The 19,205-nt window shown below is 43.3% G+C and overlaps 1 protein-coding gene across 4 annotated transcripts in view; it reads left to right on the forward strand.

Annotated features, from left to right (window-relative positions):
* Positions 1 to 19,205, forward strand: part of LOC146567004 (disco-interacting protein 2 homolog C-like) — a 79,606-nt gene that overhangs the window by 40,259 nt on the left and 20,142 nt on the right. For all 4 annotated transcript variants that reach the window (XM_085286574.1, XM_085286571.1, XM_085286572.1 and 1 more), the window contains 14 exons: positions 694 to 804; positions 1,719 to 1,842; positions 3,198 to 3,307; positions 5,097 to 5,199; positions 5,346 to 5,410; positions 10,533 to 10,626; positions 10,764 to 10,883; positions 12,293 to 12,407; positions 12,861 to 13,000; positions 14,863 to 14,999; positions 15,080 to 15,288; positions 17,211 to 17,325; positions 17,579 to 17,780; positions 17,869 to 17,969. In XM_085286574.1, coding sequence (XP_085142700.1) covers positions 694 to 804; positions 1,719 to 1,842; positions 3,198 to 3,307; positions 5,097 to 5,199; positions 5,346 to 5,410; positions 10,533 to 10,626; positions 10,764 to 10,883; positions 12,293 to 12,407; positions 12,861 to 13,000; positions 14,863 to 14,999; positions 15,080 to 15,288; positions 17,211 to 17,325; positions 17,579 to 17,780; positions 17,869 to 17,969 — 1,746 coding nt within the window. The remainder of the gene's footprint in view (positions 1 to 693; positions 805 to 1,718; positions 1,843 to 3,197; positions 3,308 to 5,096; positions 5,200 to 5,345; positions 5,411 to 10,532; positions 10,627 to 10,763; positions 10,884 to 12,292; positions 12,408 to 12,860; positions 13,001 to 14,862; positions 15,000 to 15,079; positions 15,289 to 17,210; positions 17,326 to 17,578; positions 17,781 to 17,868; positions 17,970 to 19,205) is intronic.

Here is a 19,205-nt window from a genome sequence, read left to right on the forward strand (position 1 = left end):
GATCTGCTAGGGAGTGTGGGGGGGCCACAGCCCCGTCCTCCAGGGTGTGAAGCAGGTATGGAGGAGATCAAAACTCCAGACATCCAGAGGCCCCCAGAACACAAGAGACCATGGAAGACCAACAGACATAACTACTCTCACTGATGGCCGACTGCTCTGTGCTGCGGTCTTGGATCACCCTCCGCCCTTAACTGCTCTCAGATAGTTGAGCACACTTGATGCCAGCTCTGCCTGCCCGTCACAGTTTATACTGGGCCTCATCTCTGTTCATTCAAAAAGAGCTGCACACAGTGTTTTTGCCAGATGTAGCCACGATCACCTTTTCTTGTAACGTAATGATTATTAAACTCACGCACATGCCCAGTGTTGGTGATGTTATCCTCACCGTCACGTTTCAGTGGTGGACATAATGATCTGCTCTGGATTCATGTTGAGTGCACAAACACAAGACTGTTATCAGTCTCCTCACTCAGCTCTCAGTGAAAAGCAAATAAACACTGAGAGCTGTATATTAGTCATTCTAGCGAATTAACTTGTGCTGAGCATACAGATAAATGTGCTGGTGACTTTACATGAACTTGCGTGTTGCTTAGAAACTGACTGCAATTTTCACTCCTTGTGTTGCTTTCTGAGCCTTAGAAAATGATTTCAGTTCTCTGAACCCCAGTGCTGTCTTCTGTCCTTCCCTTCTAGGTGGCGTTGGTGTTTCCGAACAACGACCCAGTGGCCTTCATGGTGGCCTTTTACGGCTGTCTGCTGGCAGAGGTGGTCCCTGTTCCCATAGAGGTGCCCCTAAGTCGCAAGGTACTTCAGAGCACTGCAAATCAGCTGTCTTTAGCCGTGGCTGCAGCTCTCTGGTTCCTTTCCTTTAAATCTGTTGCTGAAGCTGTTTTGTGCAGGATTAGTCTCTACTGGAGGTTAGGTAATTAGATTTTTCATAAACCTGCTGTGGCCACATCTGTATTTCACCTCGCCCCCCCAGACCTCCAGACTCCCGCTGCGTTTCATTTCAGTCGTGTTTGCACAGAGGCCTTATCCATACCTCAGACAGTTGATAAAATGTTTTGGATCTTCAACTGCAGCCTTTTACCAGCAACAAGTATTTCTGAGGAAATAATCACGTCTAAGCAGAAAGCAAAAAAATACAGTTGACACACAAGAAACGGGCCCTCCTGCTGCGCCACCGTCACACAGGAAACACATCAGCTCAGCTACAACTGCTGATCTCTCACCTTCAGTGACCTCAGATTTCAGCAGCTTCTTTTTTGGATGCCATCCTGTATCGTAGTTGTTTCTGCTTTAGTCTCACTCTGAGACAAAGCTGCTTGTCTTTGCAGCGCAGTGGCCAGCATAGGGGTTGGCATGGTTACACAGTGATGACTTGCTTAGCAGAAATGCCTTTTGCTGCATGTCGGTAGCTTCTCTTGAACCCCTTCCCCCTCCTGCATTTGTGCTGCAGGATTTTCCATAAAATTTACGTTTGGGCTGCAGCAGCAGTGCAGCAAGAGTCACTTCTAAACCAGCGCTGCATGTTCACAAGTGTAACTGCAAGTTCACTGTATACGTGCAATAACATTAAAGGGCTGTTCTGTTCTATTCTGTGCTTCAGTAGAAGTCTTTTACAAACATATAGCTCTGCATTTACTGTAGTTATGAGATATCTGAACAGCAAAAGCATCAGCTTTATTTTTTTCATCGTGTTCTGTATCATCCAATAGGATGCCGGCAGCCAACAGATTGGATTCCTGTTGGGCAGCTGTGGCGTTACTGTGGCGCTGACCAGTGATGCCTGCCATAAGGGTCTTCCCAAGAGCGCAACAGGAGAGATCCCACAGTTCAAAGGTGAGGGAAAGTCATCAATCATAGCTGAGTTGTAAAGGCGTGATGCGGGGTGGGGGGATGGGTGGCTTTGCTAAATGTGCACAACGAGAGAAGAGAAAGGGTGTTCATTCAAAGTGAGCACACTGTCACAGAAACATCTTGTCACTCTCCAGAGTTTTACTGGCTTGGAAAAAAAAAGTTCATTTGAATCAGACTGCTGAGTGGCTTTGACTAATAGTTCATCAGTAGATTTTTATTAATAATCTAGATTTACAGAGTAATTAGTAAGCTTGTGTTAGGCTGTCACTGTGTAAAACAAAGCGAGCGTATATGAAAGCAGCTGAAAAGATTGTTTTCTTTATTTTGAACTTTTCTGCACAGGTGGTTCGATTCTACCGTCGCAAGTTTTTGTGGTAATTACAATAACAAAATGCTGAGTTCTGCAGCTGTAGCTATAACCATCTCTTCACTGCAGCTCGACCATCTTAACTGCGGTTTTTGTTGAAAGAAATGAAAACTCCTTCGTGCTGAATCTCATCATATTTTTATGCTCCAAACCACATTTTACAATCTGCATGCATCTATTTTCAGTCACAAATGTGAGTGAAACTCCCTGCACTACTATCATCGCCTTCCTACACTGTGTTAGTGCCAGTAAGAATCTTCTCTTTCTTTCAGCGGCATTAAACGCTTCCATGGGTGTGAAAATACTAACTGGGAGGGAAAAAAATGCTCGTTAGTGAGGACTCTGTTAAGCTGTTTTGCTTCTGTGATTGGTGGAAGCGCTGTCACTGTCAGAGCAGCTGGCCAATTGAATTGCCCGGCATACATGAAAGGTAAAACTAAACAATGGACCAGCCAGTGCAGACGGAGGAGGTGATAAAAGGAACTTGGATAAAACATAATTTGAATTTGACAAAGACTCACAGAAAGCATTTGGACCTGAGTATAAATATTCACAGAGAACCGATAAACACAATCAGGGTCAATCATACAATTACCCAGTCCAGTAATGCTACCACCGCCCACACCAGTATAAAGACAAGGGTGTAGCAGCTGAAGTGAAGCCTTGAACCCCGGGCATCCTTGTTGTTTTCTGTGGAAGTTACATTAAGCTCCATGGAGCAGGTGAGGAGGGCAGCAGGTCAGACACAGGAGTGCCACACAGCACCCAATCTTCTCCAAATACAAGATCCTGTGCAGGCTAAATGCTCCCAGTGTGGCTTTCAGCTGTGGGGAGGACTCAAAACCACCAAAGAAACCAAGATGACTTTCAAAATAAAACAGCAAATATCAGCATCGTGACAGTCATATCAGAACTCCTCTGTCTCTCTTCATTACTTATCGTACCTTTTGCTTCTCTCTCGCCCCTGCAGGTTGGCCGAAACTGCTGTGGTTTGTAACAGAGTCGAAGCACCTGTCCAAACCGCCCAGAGACTGGTTCCCCCACATCAAAGATGCAAATAATGACACTGCTTACATAGAGGTGAGGCTAATACACACACACACACGCGCACACACACACACACACACACACACACACACACACACATGCACACACACATGCAAACACAAAGGCACAATGAAACTGTTGCCTGTGGTCCATCTCACCAACCGCTGGGTTGCTGCTTGTGCTGTTTGTTTGCACTTTGTGCTGATAGGATTAGTGTTACAGGCTTACTGCATATGTCTGCATTGACAAATATTTGTGGTAAACATGTTTGTTTCCTTTCTCTGGTGGAGAGAATAAAATCTGTAGGTGTAAAGGTATGTGTTTACATCGGCAACCTGTGCCAGACTATTTCTGTCGAGAAGCATCTGCTTCCTGCTGACAATCTCATGTCAGGTTTTGTACTCAGTAAGGAAATCAAACTTGTGTGAGCTTGAAAGGAGCTGGTAGCCAAGTTTGGATTTTCTCTCACCTTTGGTCAAAGCCAGACTGGACATACACTCAGCTGAGACTTTTTCCACACGACCTTAATTCTTCCATAGATTCAACAAAGTTCTACAAACATTCCTCACAGCTTTTAGTCCACATTGACATGACAGTGTCACACATTTGCTACAGATTTGTCAGCTGGTAAAACAATAGACAAGATGAGCAATGATGCTGAGGTAGGCTGTGGTGGTTAAATGATGCTTAGCTGGTACTGAGGGCCAAAGACCATGTCCCCCACACCATTACACTACCAGCTGCATTTTTGTGGCCAAATTTTTGTGAGCGTGTGCAAATTGTAACCTGAGTTTCCTGCTCTTAGCTGACAGGCATGGCCACAGTGTGGCCTTCTGCCGCTGCTGTCGTCCATCTGCTTCGAGGTTCAATGTGTTGTTCATTCAGAGATGCTCGAAGCAGTCTGGCCGCACTCTTCTGACCTCTGGCATCAACAAGACATTGCCTCCCAGAGACCTGCTCACTGGATGTTTTCTCTTTTTCTCACTATTCTCTGTGAATCTCAGAGATGTTTCTGTGATCAGCAGTTTCTGAAATACACCAGCCTGACACCAACAAGCCTGCCAGCTTCAGAGTCAGCTCAGCTTGAACTGGTTACATATTAATGTTAACAAGCAGCTGAACAGGTGTACTGAGTGAACAGTCAGTTTAGTGTATAGGTGGGAGTAGCTATGCTAATTGGGGGGGGGGGGCAAGTCATCTACGAATTTTCTTTTTTCAAAGCATACTCTGCTTTATCATCTGTTTACATGTGACCATGAGTCAAAGGCTCGCCTCCTGCTGGTCACAGGAAGGAAGCCAGGTTTCATATTTTAAATGCCCACCTTTCTCTCAAGACTTCTTTTAGAAAGAATCTGATTTCTAGGCTTGGATTGAAATGGGTGTGCTATTTCTATAGTGTTTTTCTCAACATGTTTTACATTAAATAAATAATAAACGTGAGAAAACAGGTTATATATGAAACATTAATGTGACCTACTCCAGTTGCTGCATGTAGCTGCAGACATAAAAGTGGCGTCAGTCTGCGTATGTAGGCCAGAAAGCGATAAAGCACACTTCCAAATATCAGCATGTGGTATTTTATATTGTTTTTAAAATGAATGTTTTTGCAATTATCTGGATTTTTACGAACTATAAACAAAGGAATAAATAATCAGCAACATTTATCTTTAGTAATAATCTATTTGCAGAGACCCACGAATGTGATTTCTTCAAAGTTGAAATGAGTTTTTGTACTGAACGACAGGTACAGCAGGGTTGAGTCTGTCACTTACAGCTTCCCTCTGCTTTGCTTTCAATGATCCATCTGTTGTTTTCCTCCCAGTATAAAACCTGTAAGGACGGCAGTGTGCTGGGAGTCACTGTGACGAGGATCGCTCTGCTCACACACTGCCAGGCTCTCACTCAGTCCTGCAGCTACACTGAGGGTAAGGACACACACACACACACACACACACACACACACACACACACACACACACACACACACACACACACACACACACACACACTGTGCAGTCTCAGGGTTATCTATAAGTAATTTAACCCTCTTCTGTCCCATCTCTGCCTGCAGCTGAAACCATAGTGAACGTGCTGGACTTTAAAAAAGACGTGGGTCTGTGGCACGGCATCCTGACGGTAAGATCTGCCTGTAAGAGGTCATAGGTCATGACACTAATGTTGGTTTTAGCTGGGAGAAGGTCCGTCACTTTGACCTTTAGTCTTCAGACTATTCCTCTTTAATTTCCACTATTTGTAATTGTCAAGCAAATATTTTTCACAATGGGCGTCCTAATGGAGTCTGAAAAAATCTGAAAAATGATCAGTAAGACTTTATATCAAGAGCTGGCAGTTCGTCTTGTAATCAGAAGGTTGCCGGTTCGAGCCCAACAGTCTCGGTTGTTCAATTCAATTCAATTTTATTTATATAGCGCCAAATCACAACAAAAGTCGCCTCAAGGCGCTTCATAGGTACAGAGAAAAACCCAACAATCATATGACCCCCTATGAGCAAGCACTTTGGCGACAGTGGGAAGGAAAAACTCCCTTTTAACAGGAAGAAACCTCCGGCAGAACCAGGCTCAGGGAGGGGCGGGGCTATCTGCTGCGACCGGTTGGGGTGAGAGAAGGAAGACAGGATAAAGACTAGAGATGGACCGATCCGATATTACGTATCGGTATCGGTCCGATACTGACCTAAATTACTGGATCGGATATCGGAGAAAAATAAAAAATGTAATCCGATCCATTAAATATCACGAAAGCACCTCACAAAACTTGCAACACGCCGTAACTCACCTCAGAACGTTAGCATGTCAGAGCAGTATGCATCACGTGATAGAGCGGCTGTGGCATGCGGGATAGCATGTGGAGCTTCGCTAGCAACCCGGCATTTCATCTCCGACAAAGTTATCCCCGAGAGAAGTAAAGCAAGTGTGTAAGTCCATCTCTGAATGTTTGTAAAGCATTCCTGCGTTAAGCTTTACGAGCGACTGCCTCTCGCTCTCCGGCTGCTACTTCAATCGTGAAACTGCTTAAATGATCAGCTGATCGGCTTTTCTGTCACGAGTCCGTCTTTGTTTTTGGCCCACTTTGCACCAGAAAGAGGAAACCAGCGGCTGAACAACAGCAACACGTTTAAGCTTGATAAGCTGTTGTTAGAATGTATTTAATATTTCTTTCTACTCGAGGATCTTTTTCTACGTAGCTGACGCTGGTAACTGTGCAGGGGCGGATCTAGCAAAGTTTAACCAGGGGGGCCGATAGGGCATTAACTGGGAAAAGGGGGCACAAAGACATACTTTTCTTTCTTATTCTCATTTAAAATGTCTAGCTTTTAATAAATAATTATCTGACACACAAAGTTTTAATTTGATGTAAAATGAATAGAAGTCAATTACTGTATATAGTGACTATTAAGTCTAATATATACCCTAGTAAGCTATAGTACTTTTTCCTTTGGGAAGGTACCATCTGTGCAGTCTGCAATTTTGTTGAAGAAAGATGTTGAATCTATTTAATATTTCTTGAAAAATAATTGATTTCTGTGCATTTTTTTTCACACTGCATCAAATTAAGGTTGATTACGTCGATTAAGCATCATGAGGTGGCGCGTGAGGGGTGGTTCCCTATTTTTTATTTATTTATTTTTGTTGTTGCTGGGAGTTGGAACCCTATTAGTTAGGTTGCTTAATATTTACGCTAAGTACTCTTTAAAATACCAGAATAGGGAGGATGGTGTAGGTCTAAGTTTATTAGATTGATCAGTATTGCTGAACTATGAAATATTTTTTTTGTATACAGGTATAACAGAATAGCTTTAGTGTAGTTGTTGTTTTAAACTTGAGTATGAACTTGCAGACTTGCAAAATGCAGCAAGATATTTTAAAAAACAGTTTTGTTGATTAAAAAACACTATATCGGATTCATATCGGTATCGGCAGATATCCAAATTTATGATATCGGTATCGGTATCGGACATAAAAAAGTGGTATCGTGCCATCTCTAATAAAGACATGCTGTGGAAGAGAGACAGAGGTTAATAACAGATATGATTCAATGCAGAGAGGTCTGTTAATACATAGTGAGTGAGAAAGGTGACTGGAAAGGAAAAACTGAATGCATCATGGGAATCCCCCAGCACTCTACACCTATTGCAGCATAACTAAGGGAGGATTCAGGGTCACCTGGTCCAGCCCTAACTATATGCTTTAGCAAAAAGGAAAGTTTTAAGCCTAATCTTGAGAGTAGAGATAGTGTCTGTCTCCCGAATCCAAACTGGAAGCTGGTTCCACAGAAGAGGGGCCTGAAAACTGAAGGCTCTCCCTCCCATTCTACTTTTAAATACTCTAGGAACAACAAGTAGGCCTGCAGAGCGAGAGCGAAGTGCTCTAATAGGGTGATATGGTACTACAAGGTCATTAAGATAAGATGGGGCCTGATTATTTAAGACCTTGTATGTGAGGAGCAGGATTTTGAATTCAATTCTGGATTTAACAGGAAGCCAATGAAGGGAAGCCAAAACAGGAGAAATATGCTCCCTCTTTCTAGTCCCTGTCAGTACTCTTGCTGCAGCATTTTGGATTAGCTGAAGGCTTTTCAGTGAGTTTTTTGGACATCCTGATAATAATGAATTACAGTCGTCCAGCCTGGAAGTAATAAATGCATGAACTAGTTTTTCAGCGTCTCTCTGAGACAGGATATTTCTAATTTGGAGGCCAAGGTAATGCCATCCAGAGTAAGAATCTGGTTAGATAACATATTTCTAAGCTTTTCAGGGCCGAGTACAATAACCTCAGTTTTATCTGAATTAAGAAGCAGAAAGTTAGCGGCCATCCAGGTCTTTATGTCTTTAAGACATTCCTGCAGTTTAACTAATTGGTGTGTGTTATCTGGCTTCATGGACAGATAGAGCTGGGTGTCATCTGCATAGCAGTGAAAATGTATGCTATGTCTTCTAATGACGCTGCCTAAGGGAAGCATGTATAATGTAAACAGAATTGGCCCTAGCACTGAACCCTGTGGAACACCATAATTAACCTCAGTGTGTGAAGAGGACTCTCCATTTACATGCACAAACTGGAGTCTATTAGATAGATATGATACAATCCACTGCAGTGCAGTACCTGTAATACCTACAGCATGTTCTAATCGCTCTAATAGGATATTATGGTCAACAGTATCGAACGCAGCACTGAGGTCTAGCAGGACAAGCACAGAGATGAGTCCACTGTCAGAGGCCATAAGAAGATCATTTGTAACCTTCACTAAAGCTGTTTCTGTGCTGTGATGAGCTCTGAAACCTGACTGAAACTCTTCAAATAAGCCATTCCTCTGCAGATGATCTGTTAGCTGTTTGACAACTACTCTTTCAAGGATTTTTGATATGAAAGGAAGGTTGGAGATTGGCCTATAATTAGCTAAGACACCTTTTTGAGTAAAGTTGTGTCCTTGGGCAAGACGCTCCACCCGTTGCCTACTGGTGGTGGTCAGAGGGCTCGGGGGCGCCAGTGTTCGGCATCCTCGCCTCTGTCAGTGCGCCTAGGGTGGCTGTGGCTACAATGTAGCTGCCATCACCAGTGTGTGAATGACTGAATGTAGTGTAAAGCGCTTTGGGGTCCATAGGGACTCAGTAAAGCACTTTACAAATACAGGTCATTTACCATTACCATATTTAACATGATTATAAACATGGTTGTTATTATGAGATATTTGTGTGAATGGGTGGATGACTGAGTGCGTAAAGCGCTTTGGGGTCCTTTGGGACTAGTAAAGCGCTATATAAATACAGACCATTTACCATTTTAAGTATATTAACGAGCCTTTAAGTATAAGTTAACCAGCTTATAGCATCATTAAACGTCCTTTCCTTCTTGTGTAGAATAAACACATATTTGATGAAGCATTGATCAGCGCTTTGGCATCCACCCTGTCCAAAGCAAAAACAGTGCCTTTGCAAGATGAATAAATCTCTCAGTATGAAAATAACAAGCGTTTTCATTGCTCTGACATCTGGAAGAAGAACTATATTTCAGGGTTGATTAAATACATAAATGATAATTGTGTTTTTAATTTTAATTTTTACACTTTATTAAGTCAAGTCAGTATTTTTAAAACTCACAATTAATATATAAAGTGCTACACAGAAAACAAGAAAAACAATCAATAAAATAAATAATTACAAGATAAATAAAAGCAAAATTATGATCCACGTAAAAACAATTCAGAAGAATAAACTGGGAACAAAGAAGGATGGAAAATTAAAAGTAAGTAATAGGATTCACAGAAAGACAAGTCCATTACATTGATGTATTGAACTTGCGGAGCTCTTTAGCTGTGCTGAACGACGGGTTATGGAAGAAAAAGGCCAATGACGTGTAGCCGGACATCAGTGACCCTCTGCATTTGTGCAAAAGATCATCAAAGACGACTTTTAACACTTGGTTTTACGACACCGCCCCCTGGTGTCAGTACGCAGGTTAAACGTGTAGAGGCTGGTCTGCTGAGCTCTGTGTAGCATCTGAGTGCTGTAAGTGTTTCCTGCAGCAGCTTGGGCTCAATTCTGCCTCAAGCTTTACTCTGGCAGTCACCCGTCTCTCACACTCTGCCTCTTCTGTTCCCAGTTGCTTCCCAAAAGCAAAAGGATCTCCTCCAGCTGCCGATGAAATCCACTGTCCTTGTTCTGTTCTGCTAAAGTCCAAACTAGTGTTTCCGTCCAAGCAGGTGGACTTGGGTTTAGTCCAACAGTGGGACAAGATCCTTTATCTGCGGGGAAGCGCCTGAATTATATTAATGACCTGCACATTAACAACCTGGCCAGTGAGCTGGTTAGTAAAGAAAACCAAAGAGTGAAGGGGCCAGAGCAAGATGATTAGCAGTGAATGGACTTTCAAAATAAGAGCAAGAGAACCAGCCTAAATTGGGTGCAGAGGGTTTTTCTTGCAGACAGATTTGAAAAATGTAAAAATACTAAAATGAATCACTCGGCTGGGACTGATGTAGCTGGCGAGCTGCCCGAGTGAGGTCTTTGTGTGGGAAACACTGAAGCGTCTCATAAGGGATTATACCTGTCTTACCTAATGCACAGATATCTTCGTAGCTTACCTGGTTGACTTCACCTCAGGCTTTCAGCCCACGCTCCCCAGCCTCCTGCCCATTTATCATTTATGATCAAATAATACATAAAAAACCAGAAGAGTTTTATTCCAAAGATATTAACATGAAGCCTCACCTCAATGTCTTTTTCTGTGTGTGTGTGCAGAGTGTGATGAACATGATGCACGTGATCAGCGTGCCCTACTCGCTGATGAAGGTCAACCCTCTGTCGTGGATCCAGAAAGTCTGCCAGTACAAAGGTCAGGCACACATACTGACACACACACACACACACACCTGTCACTCATCTTAGTCAAGTCCCTCCATTCACCTGCCTGTCAAATAGATTAAATGCTAATTTCACTCTTTTTCTCTGTACGCGCATCTCCTCCTGCAGCCAAGGTGGCCTGTGTGAAGTCCAGAGACATGCACTGGGCTCTGGTGGCCCACAAAGACCAGAAGGACATCAACCTGAGCTCGCTGCGCATGCTGCTGGTGGCCGACGGATCAAACCCCTGTAAGGTCGCGCTCAGCCTTCACAGCCGAGCTCTTTCACTAACGGGGGAGTTTAGCGAGGTGTATTCCAGATAGAGAATGTCAGGGAAATGAGAAAAAAGAAAACTCTCGGGATTTCAGGAAACTGGGTCACTTTACAGGAATAGAGCAGGATGTGTCCGACTGCGCAAACTTGGTACATGAAAAGGTTGTCAGCCTAACATGAGACAAAAATACAACAGCTTGGAACCAGGAAGTGATGTTTTCACCATCCAGACTGATGGTTTGTATCTTTAAGTTCAGTAACTGTTTAACTGGTTTAGCAGTGACCACAGAAAACTGGTTTTTCTGCATTAAGCTGCAGTGACTTGAAACTTGCATCATGTTGCATCATGTTTGGCACGAGGCAGGATTTTCAGGTCATAACATTTATTCTGAGCAGGTGCTGTCTCATGGTGCCTTCAGGTGTGCTCTGACATTAGAGGATCAGCCCCAGGATATCTGGATCTGGTTGGTGATATTTATTTGAAAAAATCAAAAGAGTTTCTCCCAAAGTTTCTCATTTCAGTGTGATAAGCATTTATGAGACATGAAATTCAAACTTTTCTATCTCTGATGAAACCTTCCTGAAATTCCCCACAAATAATGTAGAAATTTGGAGACAAAACAAATCAAAGGAGAGGTGAAGCAGCGAGAGACACAAGTGTGTCGGTACACCTTTAATCTTAGCATATCATAAACACTCAGAAATCACACAGGTTTGTCTGTCAGTGACAAACATTTTCATTTGTAGTCAAGCACACAGATGGATGCACGATAACCACTGTGGACTGTTGAAAGCAGTAGTGATAGTTGAAGGGAAATGTTATGTTAACGACACAAAAAGGTGTTGATTTGTTTTTTCAGTTTATCTCTCTTCACAGTTATGAATACACACTTCATTTTTACCATTCATTTACCAAATAGATGCAAAACACACAGCTTTCTGGCAACATTACTGACTTTTAAATGCTCTGACATGGTGACACATGTTAGCCTGAGTGCGCTGGGATGAACTCTTATTCCTGCCCTAAATAATTATTTCAGCTGATCCCTGCATACAGCTGCCCTCCAATGAGAAAATAAGAAACCCAAAAACAAAATATGAAACCAGCCGTGCGCTGTTACCTGTGCTAATAAAATAGAAAGAAATGTCCAGCACCTGCCCAGAGACGTGGTCATAAAAAGGTGACTGGCCTGGAACATTTTAAAACTTCAGTACAAAAGGTCTTTTGAGTGTTTTTTAATCACATTCAGGGATCTGGTACATGTGATTAAAAGCCTTTCACATGACAGCTCTTTCAATTCTGCACGTGTCAGGAGTTTGTGGGAAAAGTGGCTCGACACCTGAACTGAAGCTGTCCTGACTCAGTTATTGTTTCTGTCTGTCAGGGTCCATCTCGTCCTGCGACGCCTTCCTCAACGTCTTTCAGACCAAAGGGCTGAGAACTGAAGTCATCTGTCCCTGCGCCAGCTCCCCCGAGGCCCTGACGGTGGCCATCAGGAGGTACGTAAACACAACCTCCACGTCACAGATTATGCAGAGATGTGCAGCAGTCTCACATGCATGCAGCCAAGTTTCATAGATTCACCTGAAGAAATGGGAATAAATGATGTGTTTAGGCAGCTAGTAGCAAAGTGCCTAAAGATTCAATTTAAAATTGCTATTTGTCTTTGATGTGTAGATACAACACTGGTTCATCATTTGAGGCGTCTGTTTTATGCTAGAACAATCCAAAGGTCGGTGTTTAGTGGAAAGAGAATGATGGGGCAGGAGGACTGCGACGAGAATGAGTGAAACAGCAGCTGCTGTCTAAAGAAACACGTGGAAGCTAAATTGAAATACACGAGCAGTTTGCACAGTAGTGTGCTGTACTGCAGTGTGGCGGTCTGTCAGTTTGGACAGATGCGAGCTGTGTCAGAGGATCACCTGTGTGTGTGTGTCGGGTTGTGTGTTCAGGCCGGTGGAGGACAGCAGCCAGCCTCCAGGTCGGGGCGTCCTGTCCATGCAGGGCCTGAGTTACGGCGTCGTCAGGGTCGACACGGAGGAGCGGCTGTCGGTGCTCACTGTTCAGGATGTGGGGACCGTCACACCCGGAGGTACATCGTTGTGTGTGTGTGTGTGTGTGTGTGTGTGTGTGTGTGTGTGTGTGTGTGTGTGTGTGTGTGTGTGTTGTAAGAGGAAGTGTGGTTGAGCTGGTGTAACTGAGATTTATATCAGGAAAATTACAAATACAGACCTTTAGTGTCACAAATGTTGAATTTTAATCGTGGAAGCAAGAAGTCGGAGGTGGGATACGTTTAAACAGCAGTATAATGTATCTTGGAGAAGACAAGGGTTTTAAACAGTTTCCTAAAATGATTGCGAGCTTCACATATGCCTGACTTGGGTTTAGGGAATTTGTGTTTCTACAAAATAAAAGCGGGGATTGTAATCGAAATGTGCAATTCAAGCAAAAATGTGACTGAATGTTGACGTAAGGAGCCAGCAAACTTTTCAAACTTTTTTCTCCTTTCTAGTTTTCCATCTATTGTAATTGAAGTTCATTAAATCGTAAAATTAGTTTAAGACCCAGCTTCTCTTTTTCATCAGTGTCCGGTCTTTAACCCCTTTCTCTCTCCCTGCTCATGAACGAGCGAGTTAAGCGTTGTTCTGCTGTACATTATGGAAACTCAGGAGAGTTTTCAGTACGGCTGCAGAGCCTGTAATCTGTTCTAATGAGCCGAGTTTTCCCCTCCAGGGTGAAGCCCACACATAGTTTAAAAAGGTAACACAGAACATTGAAAAGCATTTAGGGCCAAACATCATCCGTTCAGGTCTTAATGAAGAATCCACAGACACCAGTGGCATTATTTGTTTGTCCCGTTTTACAGCAGATGGATTAGAGTAAAAATCTTCTCACTGATTAGTTTTAGTGCAGATTAGTCTGCAATTAGAGTCGTGAATAAAAATGCAATCCACAGTTAAATGTGCTCATTGAGCTGCAAACTAAAAGATTTTAATGTTGATAATAAGCAGTTGCACTCAATAATAAAACTGTTTCATCTCATGGGTTAAAAGTAAATGAGTCGTCATTTTGGAGCTTTTCTTTAGTATTATGGGAATTTGATCACCTCTTACTGTGCTGCTTCACTCAGTTAGGAACCTTCCCAAGATAAAACTGATGCTCCAAAATAAAAGTTGGTCCTTTCCAGTCGGTCTGAGTGAGCACACAGGCAGCAACAGCCTCTGTGAAGTCGCTCTGCCCAGCGTTCACCACAGAGATTATACGTGCAGCACCACAAAGGAAACTAAACTAAGGAGCAAAATCTGTTTCCTTCAGCTTCTGTGGAATCTTGCATGCATTTCTCTTTGTAATGACTGAAATAAGAAGATGCTGAAGCACGGGGTAAAAAGTGTTTGCTGAGTCACTTCAAACTGATCTAGATGCAGCATTTTATAGTTGTGCTGTGTAACGTGATACTTATCGCTGTCCGCACAGCCAATCCTAGAATCAGAAAGCTCATGAGAGTGTGTCACAGGTACTGCTGTAGCTCCCTGGACTGAGCAGGCGACCAGTCTGCTGTAGGGCTAATGTAGAGGCTTGGCTTTGAACCCAGCCCAAGGCCATTTACTCTGTGCATTGCTGCTGGTGTTTCTCCAGCTTTCCTGCTCTCTCTCCACTAACATATTACAATTAAATCTAAGAAGCCCAAAATATTTCTTTAAAAAGGGACTACATTGTCACCAGTTCAGTTTTACACGGGTAACCTGGTTTTGCTGTGACACAGACGGGAGGGGACGTCATCTCGGGTTGGAACAACCTACTTTAAGCTCAGAGTTTAGCTTTGAGAAATGAGAGTCTCATAAACAGGTGCGTTTGGAGTGAATAATGTTCCTCCTCATGCCATAAATAACTTCTTTTTAAAACAAGCAGAGACATTTCAGGAGTGTTAACCGTGTGTGTGTCTCGTCCTCCCAGGCCTGGTGTGTGTAGTAAAGCCGGAAGGCGTGCCCCAGCTTTGTCAGACCGATGAGATCGGCGAGTTCTGCGTTTGCTCCATCGCCACCGGGACATCGTACTACGGCCTTACGGGCATGACCAAGAACACCTTTGAGGTGAGGCGAAGTGAAGACATGAACCCAAACACTAAAAGCCAAAATAAAAAAACACTGTAATGCTGTAATGTCCTCTGCAGGTTTACCCGGTGAGCTCCAGCGGGGGGTTGATCAGTGAGTACGCCTTCGTGCGGACTGGCCTGCTGGGCTTCATTGGCCCCGGCGGCCTCGTCTTCATCACAGGCAAGATGGACGGGCTCATCATGGTGAGCGGGCGGAGGCACAATGCCGATGACATCGTTGCCACTGCACTCGCAGTGGAGCCAATGAAATTCGTCTACAGGGGCAGGTGAGTGTGAAGTGGGTGGGGTTTGAGGGTCACAATAGACTGTATATAAAAGATGAACGTAGGTCCATCCCTCGCTTGTTGTTTCAAAACAACAAGATGGCCACAGTGCACACGCTCAGCTTCACAATTCAAACAGAAGGTGTCTTAGTGGCCATCTTTTACCTCCAGTCTGTGGTCGTCGCCATGAGTCATCATAACTCTCCATTAACTGGAACGGCTCCTGACAGAGATCAGAGGTTTCCAGCAGTTTGTGACCTTTCAGTTCTGCCACCAAAAGATGTTTTATGTGTATATAAAATGTTAATGACAGACAGTTCTGATTAATAACAGCAAATTTGGTTTTGGAAAAGAAACAAACCTGAAAACAGTTTAGCTCAATTTAGCTCCAGGTTTTAAAATGTTAAAACACAAAGACTAAAGTTTGCTGGACTTGAAAATGTAATATTGCAGTCACACATTTCTCAAATGTCACATGACTCGACCGCCAGCGAATCGGTTTTTATTTTATTATCTTTTTTATCATCGTTCCTATCGACAGAAGCTGAAAACCAGCGAGATGTCCGACATCGGTACGTTGGCTGATAAATGCTGATACGCTGATAAATGAGCAATGCCATCGCTCATAATAAATCTAATAAAGTAGAGCAATAGTGGATGAATCCAGAAACAGTAATAGAGTGAAGTTTAATTGTGTCCACGGCCACCGAGCAGGAAATTCATCTTTTACCTGACAGCCTCTGATGACGCTTCCCGGAGCTATTTAAAGTTTCTACTCAGGGAGGAAGCAGCTGCAGAAACAGTCTCAGGAAACATGAAGAAGAAAGGCTGAAAGTCCATCAGGTTTCATTATACCAGCATCCATGTTTGCCTTTAGTTTCTGCTTTTGGGCTTCATTACAGGAAAAACGAAGACGACAGAGAAGAAGAAAATATGTAAAGAGAGGAAATATGCAGTGAAACAAGGAAAGGAAGCAAAGGATTGAATAAGGATGCAGGAAATAAGGTGACAAGGGTAGAAAAGGTGATATGCAAAAAAGAAGGAGGAAATCAAGAAAAGGACATGTAGTGAAACAGGGAAGTAAGAAGGAGTCATGGAAACAATATTTAGACATTTAGAAATAAAGGAAATAAGGAAACAAAGATGTTTAAAAGTATATAAATAAGGATGAAATGAAGGAAATGAGGAAAAGGAAAAATAAGGAAAAAGCAAAGGGATGAAATGAAAAAACAAACCAAGGGAATGGAAACAAGCACAAGGAACAGAATGAGCAAATAAGGGTGATAAGGAAGCTAGTTATAAGGGCAGAAAGAAGGACACATGAAAAGCCAAGGAGAAATGAAACAGACGAAGGAAGGAAGGGAAATAAAGAAGAGCGACGAGGAGGAAGAGGTTATGAAACAAGGAAAGCAAATGAAGAAGGATCCATGGAAAAAAATGAAATTGACAAACAAAGGCGATAAGGAAAGAACGAAGACTTGGGAACCCACCTTCATCAAACTGTCCATCTGCAGCGACCTCTCAGAGTTTCTCAGTGACCACTGCTGCGCTCCTCGCAGTGTGACATCACACACTCGCAGTGTGAAAAAACTAAAGGAAACACATTTTTCACGTCTGGACACCAATCTAGATAATCCATCATAAGCTGTACTTTATTTATCCTTCGTGAAATAACTGTGTCACAAACAACAGGAACCGACCAGTCAGCCAATAAATAACAGAATGGAAAAAATAGATGATAAAACTCGTCAGAATAGCTTAATAAAATAAAACTGCTCTACTAGAAAGAGCTCAATAAATAGAACAAAATAAAAGACAAAGAAAGCAGCTTGATGGGTAAATCAAGCTGAATAGAATTAACACAGTGGAATAAAACATTATTCATGTAATAGAAAACAAACAGGTTGGTGTTGCTGTCTGTGCAGGATAGCTGTGTTCTCTGTGACGGTGCTGAGAGATGAGAGGATCGTGGTGGTGGCCGAGCAGAGACCGGACTCCACGGAGGAGGACAGCTTCCAGTGGATGAGCCGCGTACTGCAGGTGCTTTCCCTGCACGTTCAAATGTGATGCAATGCAGCCTTATTGCATTTAGATCAAGTCTTATTTGAAATGTCGTTTTCTTGCGGTTATGTTGGACACTGTGTAGGACACTTGGATCGTGTACTGTGTTTGGTGTGTCTTACTCCACTTAGATATGTGTGTATTGTGTTAGACTACTCTCAGCAAAGCGAGTTACCCCATGGGGACGTTAAATCCCATCTGCAGTCTGACCAAACTCCCTCATGACTCTCAGGCCATAGACAGCATCCATGGGGTGGGCGTCTTCTGTCTGGCTCTGGTGCCGGCCAACACCCTTCCCAAGACTCCTCTGGGCGGCATCCACCTGTCGGAGATCAAGCAGCTGTACCTGGAGGGGGGGCTTCACCCCTGCAATGTCCTGATGTGCCCCCACACCTGTGTCACCAACCTGCCCAAACCGCGGCAGAAACAGCCAGGTGGGTGAGGGTCTGCTCAGGGTCTTTAGGTGGTAACCTTGTGGGTAGTTGTAGTTGTTGATGTGCTGATTGTGTCTGTGTGTGGCAGAGATCGGTCCCGCCTCTGTGATGGTGGGAAATCTGGTGTCAGGGAAGAGAATCGCTCAGGCCAGCGGCAGAGACCTGGGACAGACTGATGATAACGACCAGGTGAGGCAAACAGCTGCGTAACAAAGTCTCAGCTCAAGAAATAACATCACAACTCCGTTTAAACCAAGCTCTGCCCAAAAAAAGGTAACTTTATGTTGAAAAGCCGAGAGATCAGAAGATCATTGAGTAAGCGACAAGTTGACTGACAGGAAGAGTAATCTGCTACACTTCTGATAAACTATTAATAATTCAGTCAAGCAAAATCATCAAATCTCTTTGACTCCATCGTCTAGAACATTTTTCATCTCTTCTATGTTTGACATCAAACAGAATATTTTGTATGAAAAGTCGTGTCAAGACTTCACCTTCACTTATGACTCAGTAAACTCTGATGGAAGTTGTTCAGTCCTCCATAAATATTTGCCAAACTAATCGTCTGCATAGTCGAATAACCACAAACACACAGACACTTGGACTCGTGCACGCTTTGTCAGGTACACACAGCTTCTGGGCTGGAGCCTCTTTTGTCTTCACAGATGCTTCATGCTTACATTAAACAAGGTGCTGCAATCCTGCTGGATCAGCAAAGATCAGAAGATGGGTACACTGCCCATGTCATAATAGCATGAGCGTGGTCAGCAACAATACTCTGGTAGGCTGTGATGTTTAACTGATACTCAGTTGATACTAAGAGTCCCAAAGTGTGCAAAGAAAATATCCCCCACAACATTACACCAAACCAAACAAGCCAGGATGGATGCCTTTGTGTTTTTGTACCAGATTCATCAGACTCAGACCGGAAACATTTGTCCAGTCTTCTGTTGCCACTTTTGGTGACTGAGTATGAGCTGCAGGGGCACCCAGTGTGGTCCTTTGTTGCTGCAGCTCATTTTCAGAGATGCTCTTCTGCAGACATTGGCTGTGACGATGGGTTATCTGAGTTAGTGTTGCCTTCCTGTCAGCTGCAAGGCAACATGGCATTTTCACAAAGAAACCTGCCACTCACTGGATATTCTCTCTCTCTTTCGGCTCATTCTCTCTAAACCCAAGAGAGGGATGTGGAAAAATCCCAGCAGATCAGCTGCTTCTGAAATACTCAGATAAGACACTTAAAAACCTTTCTTCCTCCGTGATGCTCAGTTTGAACTTCAGCAGGTCGTCGTTTTTGTGACTCCTCTATACTCTGTATCCTCCCTCTCATGGGTGAATACGGTGGTACGAGGTTTTGGAAGCTGATAAAAACACATTTTAAAAAATCTATTATACAGTACTTTTAGGTAATTAAAATGTTGCTTA

This window comes from Mchenga conophoros, linkage group LG9 (genome assembly GCF_057382185.1).
Source record: "Mchenga conophoros isolate Kocher_MC1m ecotype Shallow Benthic linkage group LG9, M_conophoros_male_GT1.1, whole genome shotgun sequence".
Taxonomy (NCBI): Eukaryota; Metazoa; Chordata; class Actinopteri; order Cichliformes; family Cichlidae; genus Mchenga; species Mchenga conophoros.